The sequence below is a fragment of the Neolamprologus brichardi genome, chromosome 13, assembly GCF_056152115.1.
Source record: "Neolamprologus brichardi isolate AB-2024 chromosome 13, ASM5615211v1, whole genome shotgun sequence".
Taxonomy (NCBI): domain Eukaryota; kingdom Metazoa; phylum Chordata; class Actinopteri; order Cichliformes; family Cichlidae; genus Neolamprologus; species Neolamprologus brichardi.
In genome coordinates, this window is record NC_142116.1 from 17,132,125 (window position 1) to 17,143,551 (window position 11,427).

Here is an 11,427-nt window from a genome sequence, read left to right on the forward strand (position 1 = left end):
CACCTGCACCAGGATAAACCTCCGCCTACTCTACTCCTGCTTTACAGGTGAAAATAGAGCAAAAGGACCGCTAGTCTTTGACTTTATTTATTTTCTGCTGTGTTTTACTTGCATCTGAAAGAGTGAGTGTAAACACAAAATAATAATAATTATATATATATATATATATATATATATATATATATATATATATATGCAGTGTTGGGGAGTAACGGAATACATGTACCGCCGTTACGTATTTAAAATACAAAATATGAGTAACTGTATTCCGTTACAGTTACCGTTTAAAAGGGTGGTATTTAGAATACAGTTACTTTGTTGAAATAAATGGATTACACAGCTGTACTTCCCTGTTTCATATTGTGGCGGGTCAGGACTGTTTGGGTTTTGTTTGACAGCTACGTTCTGTTGTTCCAGGCGGCAGCGTTACGGTTGCCATGGTTACAGGGTGACGCTCTCTCTCTGCGTGTTTCCTGGGTGAGAGAGGCCTTTTTGTTGTCGTTGTGCTAAGCTAATAGGCAGAATGCTACAGGTATAGCTCTAAAGAATGTAGCATCATAGGCAGTGTAGTCCGTGCTGCAGGGAGAATGGACTGCCATACACGTTATGTGTCTGTGAGCGAGGGAGGGAGAAAAAGGAAAAGTACGAGCTGTCATCAAGCAAAAACGGGAGCTGGAAGCATGTAAATATAATAATAACCACTGGAGCCAAGAAGAGTGCCTGACGAGCCCAGTTGTAAGTAAGCTATTAAGACTCGACTGTACACCGTGTTCGTGTTTTCCTCCAAAAACAATAAGTTCCGTTGAAGCAGCCTTTCAACGCCTCTCTCTGTCTCTCGCTAGCAAACTTGACCCAGACAACAAAGTAAAGCTAGTTTTCGGCTACAAGCCGACACAGAACCCACCGTATTAGCCAGAGGTCCCTTTACTACGGTTCAGAGCCGCGGACCTTCAGTAACAGTAATAAATCACAGCAATAGTACATTCATGTAGTTGTAAACAGCTTGATAATATATTAAGTAATCCAAAGTATTCGGAATACGTTACTCTCATTGAGTAACGTAACGGAATACGTTACAGAATACATTTTGGGGCATGTATTCTGTATTCTGTAACGGAATACATTGTAAAAGTAACCTTCCCAACACTGTATATATGTGCTGGAATGTGCAGAAAATAGGTTTAAATGTTAAACTAATTTCTTCCAGTCAGAGAATGGTGCATATAATTAAAATTTTGCTTCATGCATAAAGTTAAAAGATTAAAACTAATAAAACAAGTTTTAAAAAGAGACTTTTCCATTTGATTACATTTTGTATGATGATTATGCAGAAAAAGTAGAATTGGGCTGAAAGTTGTAAAGGTTGTAAATCATGTTTTTAAAAAGTAACTAAGTAATTAATTACTTTTGAAAATAAGTAATCAGTAAAGTAACGGGATTACTTTTTTGGGGAAGTAATCAGTAATTAATTACTGATTACTTTTTTCAAGTAACTTGACCAACACTGGTCCCCACCAATGTCAAAACGAAATCTACGCCCTTGGTACACCGATATATAAGTCGCACTCCAATGTATGCTCGAGTCACACTGTATCTTATTTCATACATGCCCCGAGGTGAAGTTGAGAGAAAGCTGTGAGAGTGACAGTCCTACAGTTTGATGCGAACCAAGGATGGCGACGAGTGCGGACCCAAAGATAGTTATAATAGGATGTGGAGTATCGGGTATAGCAGCGGCTCACCGGCTTGTCAAAGCTGGATATGGTCATGTGCGGATACTTGAGGCAACTGGAAGAAGCGGGGGACGAATAAAAACAGCAACTCTGGGTAAGTTTATATGTATTTTCTGTTTTAGTCAGTTTCGTCTTTACACTGTCAGAAAATCAGAAACCAACTAAATTAAACCCTTAGTAAGAACAACATTAATTTCTAAGTGTGAGCATCTTTATTGCAGACAATCTAGGAGGATAAGCGATCCAGCATGTTCTTGTCTCTTTTAATCACCTGCTGCTGTCAGCATCTTCTGTTGTACTTATTCTCAGTTTCAGTGCTTGGACTGTTGTGCAGCTTTCTGATGTTTTCCGAATGGTGAAACAACACAAAAATGATGCCAGTGCATACAGACACCTCACATTAAAGTTTTTACAGGACACTATGCAGTACCGTGAAAAACTAAGTGCATCTCAGCAACCAGGTGCTGTGAAAGTCTGGATGAACCTCACCACAAAAAAAAGGGTTTTGGCAGTCTGCTGTAGGCGTGTGACCCGGGCACCTTGCAGTCGTTGAGTCGATCTCTGTATGCCAACGTATTCTAAAGTCAAATGTGAGTGTCTGTCTGACAAGCTAAAGCTTGGTCCAAAGTAGGTCAGACAACAGGATCGTGATCCCAAGCACTAAAGCAGAATAGCTGAAAAAGAAAAGAATTGAGGTGCTGCAATGTCTCAGTCAAATTCCAGACCTCAACACGATTGGATGTGGGACCTTAACAGAGCTCTGCTTTAATGAATGCCCACCAACCTCAATAAACTGAAGCAACATTATAAAGAAGAGTTGGCCAAAGTTCCTCTACAAAGACGTGAGAGACTACTAAAGTCATGCAGTAAAGAATAACTTATAGTTATTGCTGCTATAGGTGGTTCTTCCAGCTGTTGACTCATGGGGTGTGTTTAGTTTTTCTCAGAATTACAAAGAGTTCTGTGAAACCTGATCTACTAGTACAATGGCCTCCCAGTTTACTGTCATTGTGCAAGTAAATGTACACAAAGACTTGTTTTTCTTTGACAGGTAAAACTATTACAGAGATTGGTGCGTCTTACATCCATGGCCCATCTGAGGAGAACCCATTGTTTTGTCTGGCTCGTGACTATGACCTCTTGCCTCCAGAAGCGCTCACTCCAAAGAACCAGGCCGTAGACGTGGATGAACATCCTCCCTTGGTCCCCAACTGGTTCAGCAGTTCAGGTGACCAGACATAGTAACACAAGTGTACTTCAGCACATCACATCATTGTGTATATTAATAGCGTGCTTGGTAAGCTGTGATTGTTATTACAACTTTAAATTCTGTCCCAAAGGTCAGAGGCTGAGTGCAGAAAGCATGGAACCAGCTGAGGAGCTGTTTCGTGAGATTTTGGATAACACTTCACAATTTCAAAATCTCAAAAACACATCCTGGAAGAGTGTAGGACATTTCATGCGAACAAAGGTACATTGTTTTGAATTATGCGTGTTGCTGATGATATAAAAAGCTGTAAAAAAAAAAATCTGTTTTGTTGAAATTTGGCATTTTGTGCAGGCGCAGAACCAAGCAGCAGGAAGGTGGAAAGATGAGGATGAAACCACTAGGCAGCTGCTTCTCTCTGCCTTCAGTACTATGCTGAAGTTTGAGTGCTGTGGAAGTGCCACTCATAGCATGGATGACATAGACCTGGCAGGGGTTTCTATGCATAAGAGCCTACGTGGCGTGGACTGCACGCTTCCAAGGTTTGTGCATCATTGTATGCATAAAGGGTGTTAACATAAATGCCATTCATTTACTTGTCATTTGCTCAACTGTAGCAATTTAAGTTTATGCCTTCACCACCAAGTGCTGTCAAAGAGTAAAGCTGCATTGATTAATACTGAGTAATTAAAGTGGCAGTGATTTAGATCCTTAGTCCTTTAGATTGTTTCTTTTATTATTGGTTATTGGTTGGGCGATCGTGGCTCAAGAGTTGGGGCTTCACCTTGTAATCGGAAGGTTGCCGGTTCGATCCCCGGCTTGGACAGTCTCGGACGTTGTGTCCTTGGGCAAGACACTTCACCCGTTGCCTACTGGTGGTGGACAGAGGGCCCGGTGGCACCAGTGTCCGGCAGCCTCGCCTCTGTCAGTGCACCCCAGGGTGGCTGTGGCTACAATGTAGCTTGCTGTCACCAGTGTGTGAATGGGTGGATGACTGGATGTGTAAAGCGCTATACAAATACAGGCCATTTACCATTTAATCCTCTGATCAGCCTGTGTGAGAACCTTCTGTGGTTTTTATTATAGCAATTAGCTAATTATTATTTATTCATTTATTGTCTAGTTTTACAAGAACAAAGCTAATTTATCCACAATAAAGACTAAGACAATGAAATACAGGCACCTTGATGTCTGTAAGTACGTACTAAATAAATAGAAGATGCTCTTGACTGCTCCAGTTTCACCCAGTTAATCTTTATAATTTGTTATTTATTCACTACAGATTATATTTAAAGTAGCCAGACAGGATCCATGGACATGTCCTTGAGCTAACTCTTAGACATATTTGGCACTCTGCCATATCAAAGGTCATGGGCCTGATTTCCATTCGCTGCACCTTAATTCATATAGAGAATCACTTACCACGACTAAGTCTTGAAAGACTATGAAATCACCAGGAGCACATGCTGAAACAACTTTAAGGTTGTATAATATTCTTGTTGTTTTTCTCTGAGTTCACAAACGAGACCTTTTTGAGAGGACGTAACTCTGACTGTGGATAGTATAAAAATTTTATAACACAAGAAAGAAGACACTCATATATTCTCTCTCTCTCTCTCTCTCTCTCTCTCTCTCTCTCGCTATGTATATTTTAACATACGTGTAAAGTGATAGATTTCAAGCATTTTTTATTTTAATTTTGATGATTATGACTTAGGCCACGCAAAATCAGAAATCCAATATCTTAAATTATTAGACTGTGTGATTAGGTTTCACTTTAGGTGTTTGGAATAAAAATAATATATATGCAGGTCACACTTTTGAATTAAATTATAATTTTTTTATGCTATTCTATTCTCTAATGCTCTAATCCAGACCTTCCCAAAGTGTGGGGCCCGCCCCCTAGGGGCGGCGCAGAGCCATTGCATGGGGGGCGCGGTATGAAAGGGGGGAAAAAACAAAATGCTTGGACACTGCTAGCACAGGGCGGCCTCAGAAACGCAAAGCAGGAGATGAAGCATAGCTGAATATGTTTCCAAACCAACTTCATTCTAAGCCAAAGACTAGAAAATATGATGAAGCATATCTTCCCTTTGGCTTCACCTGCACAAGTGCCAAGGTAGGTCTCCCCTGCAGAATTGGTTTTCCCTGCGTTGGGAGCAGCGCTGGGCTGTTCAAATCAAGGACAAACAGTATCCCACATTCTTGATTTTTAGTTCACAAACACTTCTTTTCATGACTAACTACTCCTGACATGTTGGAGATGTTAGCTCTTTATACAGTAAAGTTACAGTGGGATAATATCAGGCTAATCCTGCCACGATTTGTTCCCGGTTCAAATCATGGACAAACAGTATCCCACAGCTGTTTATGTTTTTGAACCCCTTTTGCACAGAGAGGCATTTTTTGAAAAATGTATTGATAGTAATGTTGAATATTATTACACAGGAAAAAAAAACAACTACATGTAAAATAATTACACCGTGACGCTTCTACCTTCTTAAATGGAGGGACAGTAGCTGCATGTGTATGTAAGCCTGTAAAAACTGAAGTCAGATTAACAGTAACAGTATTTCGTCTCTATCCGCCATTCTGTAATTCAGCTCATGTAAACAATAACGTGGTGCACAGCGTAACGTGAAAAAAGGCACATAACTTTGAAGTTGCATGAGGAACTCTGCATTCCTCCACAGGTAAACGCAAAAAAGGAGTTTTAAAAAATCTCCGTTTTTGGTGATTGGAAACGCCGTTTACGTGTGGACGAAACAGCTGCGTTTTCAAAAATACCCGTGTAGGTGTGACCATAGTGTAAAAGAGTTAGTAGTTTATTTTATTACTACCTGTCATTTTTAATTGTTTACTAAACGTTTGAGGTGTGAAATAAACCGCAATTGAGCAAAATAAGTGTGTGTGTGTGTGTGTGTGTGTGTGTGTGTGTGTGTGTGTGCGCGCGCGCGCGCGCGAACATTTTTCTTGTAAAACAAAGGGAGGCCTAGCAAAAAAAGGGTTTGGGAACCACTGCTCTAATCTAATGAACCTCAATAGTAAGCAGTGAGTCAAGTTTTGCACACTTCATGGACACTCATCATCACTTTGTTATTGTCAACAGCTATGATTATTACATCAAATATAAAATACAAATGTACTACAGATGCTGCATTGTGGTCATCTTAATGTATCTTATCTTGCAGAGGATTTGAGCGGCTAATTGAGAACTTGATGTCTGAACTCCCCTCTGACTTGGTGACCTACAATTGCCCTGTGAGCTGTGTCCACTGGAGCAACACAGAGTGTGGCTTAAGTCCTGTGACGGTTGAGTGTGAGGATGGCGAGAGGATTGCTGCTGATCACGTTATTGTCACTGTGCCTTTAGGTAAACTTCTTTTCATATGCTTCATCCTCTTTTTCGTATCTCTGCATGAAATTGATTAATTGTAAATTACATGTTACGACCAATGTCAGAGCTTAATCTTAATGGCGGGGTTTTGGTAGTGTCACTTTAACAATGGAATACAGACCAAGTTAGATTTAACCCTCTGCTGCAGTTTATGCAATTTTTAATACGTTTTCTTTTTGTCAGGATATCTGAAGAAGCACCACTCCACTCTGTTCTACCCTCCTCTCCCGGCCCACAAGCTGAAGTCGATCGAGACGCTAGGATTTGGAACATGTGACAAAATATTTGTGGAGTTTGAATCGCCGTGGTGGGATGCTGATTGTGAAATCATCTACCTCGTGTGGGAAGACGAGGTTTGTAATGCAGCAGCCAGAATAGTTTCATATGTACCGAACCTGTCTTAATAACAGGTTGACAGATATTTTTAAACTTTCTTGCACAATATTAAAGATATGAGCCTTTTTCTTTGTTTTTATGTATATAATGCAATAAAATATCTCAGAAATGTTGCCTAGTAAGGGTAAAACAATAGAGACATTGTGTGAACTTGTGTTTTAGAGCCAGAGATCAGAGAGGACATAAACCCTTTTGTGTTTTCAGGAGACTGTGTCAGACCAAGTGTCAGATGTGAGTGAATCCTGGATAAGGAAGTTGGTGACATTCACTGTGCATAAACCTTCTGAAACGTAAGTGACATGTTAATCTGAGGAACCATTAATGATTTTTCCCTCCTATAAAGTTTCCTTTGCAATTCAAACCAGCATTCAGACTTCTCTTGTTGATTAACACAAACTCTCAGGGGTAGCCATGTTCTCTGTGGCTGGATTTGTGGCCATGAGGCAGAGTATATGGAGACACTTCCTGAGGAGGAAGTGAGAGAGTCAATCACAGAGCTCGTCCGTACATTCACAGGTAAGTTTTATGTCTGATCTAACCCTTATAGCTCTTTCCTCTATAACATAATTAAAGATAAAAAATAAATATCAAAGAGACTAATGATTAAAATGAAAGGTTGTTATACCTAAGAAAACTTCTCTGTATGCACAAGCATCACAACAGTTCAATTTTTCGTTAGAAATCTATAAAACATCTCATTGTTATAGGAATAAAACAAGTTCAGGTAATACAGAGTATATATTTAGATATAATGGCATTAAATCGAGCAGCAAACGTGTATGACTATTACCTAAATATCTTTGTCTTACAGCAATAAGACTGAGTTTGTGGTTGAAACTGCTAATATGATGTTTGCACAAATTGTATTTATATTTTAAAAAGCTGATAGTCATCACACTCTTACTTATATATAACATATTAGTATTGGGAAAATAGTTCAGTATAGATTTATGTAACCAGGTCAGATTTCAGAGTTTATCCTCTGATGTTGACATGCCCAAAACAGGCCACTGTGCAGATGACAATTGATTGTAGAAAACTATGCAGCTATTTTCCTCGATTGAAACCTTCTAGTGCAGAAATGTACATGTTAGACCGAGTATTGAATAGGTATTGAATGGGCACCATTAAGGTAGAAGCTACCTGGTTTGTGCCCGAGAAAACACACAAATCGCCTGGACACTACGTCAGGAAGGGCACCCATAATAATCTGTCAAATCAAATATACAGAGCTGCCTAATGTGGTAACATGTTTTGGAAAGGGGAGCATCTAAAAGTAGCTTGAGGCTTTTCTGCAAGAAATATTCTTCTCAGATAACTGATCCATAATTGATCCAGCTGCTGCTTTTTAATAAACCAGAATGTTTGGGGTGTCACAACCCGGCTCAAAGGACGTGACAAGCAAGTGGGAGACCACACACAGGCTTTTAAAGGCTGTAAGATATGTTTAATGAAATAAGGTAAAGAAACTTAAACACAAGTTAAATAATACAACAGCCATAACTGAAGAACAAAATGAACATAATGAGTGACAGACAAAGAGAGACAGCCATGGTTCAGTCAAGGTGTCTTTATATACTGGGACTGGCCTGCTCAGGTGTGCTGCATCTATAACTGGGTCAGCTCCGCTTACCTGCAAGAAACAGGCAACAAGAAAACAAGAACACAAGGCCACCCCACTGGCTGTCACAGGGGGCATATTGGAGGGGCAGGCTGTATAAGGCACTGCCTGCTGAAATGAGCTAGCAGATAGTTACTGATATACAGTATTCAAGTCCTAGAAAGCTGTCATACATAGAGGGAAGGCTTTAATAGGTAGTAAAAGTAATTTATTTATATCAGTTTTTTTTATATATATTTTCTGAAGTGGTTGAGCCTTGGTTATTTCATATTTGTCTGTAGGAAACGGTACGATCACACCAAAGAGAATCCTGTGTTCCCGGTGGTTCACTGATCCCTGGACATACGGTTCCTACTGTCATCCAGCCATAGGCTGTACAGCCAAGGACCTGAAGAACATGATGGAACCTCTGCCTTCACAGGAAACTCTGTCACAGGTACAGAACGTCTTGAGCCACCGCTAATATTTTGCTTCCAAGGAGCCACACTTTCATGTCATTTTTCTAAAGTGGTCTTGAGTAAGAATTCTCCAGGCTTTTTTGAATGTCTTTAAAAATGTTCAGTCCAGTCCTTGTACCTGACCATTTTCAGAGGAGTGTTTTGTCCGTTAAAATCCATTTTAAATGGCATCCTTTAGCGCTTTGTTACTAGCAGCCTGTTGGAAAAAATGCATCATTTGTTCACATTTGTTTATTCAATCTATAAAAAATGCCAGTGATAACACAGTTCAATTCAATTCAATTTTATTTATATAGCGCCAAATCACAACACAGTTTGATAAGAATTGCTAGTAGAAAACGTGACATATCTTGGCATGGTGTGCAGCAGATGAACTATTAGTAAATCAAGTGAGTCATATTGCCCAGGGAAGTACTGACTTCTGTTACTTTATAGTTAGACAGAAAGTGACATAATATAACCTTGAAAAATGTTTCTCACTTTTACTGCTTGTGTGTTTCAGCCCCTGCAGGTGTTGTTTGCTGGAGAGGCAACCCATCCTTGCTTTTACTCCACCGTCCATGGAGCAATTATCACTGGGTGGAGAGAAGCAGATAGACTTATCACTCACTACTGGGATTCTGTTAGCCCATGAATTCCCCGTAATATAAGAAATTTAAAGATAAAGACTTTTCTTTTAGCTTTTTTTCTTTTCTTCTAAAAAACAATCAGATAAGTCTTTTATCTTTTCTGACTGCTCTTTAGTCAGATAAGCTAAAAGACAAATCTTATCTGTGTCTTATCTGGTGACACTGAGTAATCATAGTGGTTGTCTGTTGGCACTAAAAACCACAGTGCTGAATATGGGGGAAAAAGAGGGCTTGTGGCATAGTTTTGTTGTAATCTGGAGTTCCACTCCTTATCTGGGTTTAAAGGTTGACACATTACATTATACATTAGTCATTGCTAACATGTTGCCAAGGGAACTTTTACTGGTGGAGTTGTTGGTAATATTAATGCAAGTAAAATTATGTTTTTGTTGTGATTTTAAAAATAAGAGTATGCATAAACTGAATCAATGCCAACAATAAAAAAAAATCAAAGAATAAGAGCACTGAACAATTTTAGTGTATTATGAACAAATAAGACATAGTTATGCACGGTCAACCCTGGCATACCATAAAAACAACAGGTAGATCACACGTGACTTAATCGCTACAGGCAAGCAGTAGTTGGGCAGGTGCATAGATAAAATTTGATAAGCAAAGCAGGTACAATAGAACAAATACAAATGGCAGGCAAAGTAGCAGGAAGTTATTGAAAAGTGGATCAGTGTGGCGTGGGATTAGTGATACAACCCTTAGTGAGTGTGACTGAGGAAGGAATTGATTAAAAATGGGAAAACTTGCAGATGTGGATGAAGTACGCAAGATAAAAAAGTACACCAAATATGTAATAGCTTTATTTTCCATAGAGGAAATATCCATACATAAATGCATTTCCTGGACATTGCAACTATTTCGCAATGATTAATAAGCACAAATCAAAGTCTAGTTCAAATCATCTGTTTTAAACCACAATCAGGACACATGCTATGTAGTTGCTTGTGTGTTTTTTGTCTTTCTATAGAATAAAAAGACCACAAATATAATGTGTGATTCAGATGCAGAATAGTTCATTTCCTCAATAGGGAGAACACCAAATCATTGAAACATTACATTAAACACAAAATAATGATATATTTGCATTTTCTAAAGGACCGCTGTTCTCCTAATATTTAGAATTATGTAATGATTTTGTTTCAGTTTATGCAAACATAATTTATTAGATTCCTTATAATAAAACTTTAGTAAATGACAGGAGATGCACTTTGCTTTACTTGTCACAAGTGGACAAAAGGGCTCTATCCAGGTTTGTGATTGTGTTTTGAATTAATAAATAAAATCAAACATGGACACATTGTAGTGTGTTTACTGTGTTTATTTATGCAAGTAAATTAATGTCTACTTTTTTCTCCCCCTGTGTTTACCTTATGAGGTCACCAAATACTCTTGTCTTTATTGTTTTATGCATAAAGAGAGCTGGAACTTTCTCACTTGCACCTCTGCAAAGGTGTTTTTCTTTTCTGTACTAGAAGCACCAAGGTTAATCATAAACCAGGATTACCAGGATCCAGGTGCATTCTAGGGCACCCAGGCGATTCAGGCTTTCTGTCATCTGAAATGAAAATGATAGTATGTTATATAGATCAAAATACCAGCTACCTGTAAGAACCTTGATGTCAGTCCTCTGTTTGAAAATACATTGTCTGTTCTCTAATACATTGTCTGTTCTCTAGTATTAAACTTCAATATTACTGAAGTTTAATACTGAAAAACTGCAGTAAGGGTACAACTTTAATTATTAACTGACAAGTGAAGTCTTTGTTTTTTGGAAATACAAATACATTTCCTCAAATCACCAAATAAAATATTCAATGTGTAATGAAGTGTATTTTATTTAAGAAAGCCACTAAAGACAAATAAAGTAGCTCTCTATGAATATATAAGGTCATGTCATGTGATCAGCTTTAGGGAGGCATGCAAACCTTTCTTCTGTCAGCTCATCTGTCTCTATGCAGCAAAGCTTTTTTTGGA

General features: G+C 38.8%; 1 protein-coding gene across 1 annotated transcript; it reads left to right on the forward strand.

Annotated features, from left to right (window-relative positions):
- The first annotated feature begins 1,673 nt into the window (after positions 1–1,673).
- On the forward strand, positions 1,674–10,739 carry LOC148099924 (peroxisomal N(1)-acetyl-spermine/spermidine oxidase-like). Its single transcript, XM_087850500.1, has 10 exons — positions 1,674–1,827; positions 2,785–2,961; positions 3,074–3,204; positions 3,295–3,482; positions 6,132–6,313; positions 6,521–6,690; positions 6,938–7,023; positions 7,137–7,249; positions 8,636–8,790; positions 9,315–10,739. The coding sequence occupies exons 1-10, from the start codon at positions 1,674–1,676 to the stop codon at positions 9,444–9,446; spliced, it is 1,488 nt and encodes a 495-aa protein (XP_087706626.1). The 3' UTR covers positions 9,447–10,739.
- The last annotated feature ends 688 nt before the right edge of the window (positions 10,740–11,427 follow it).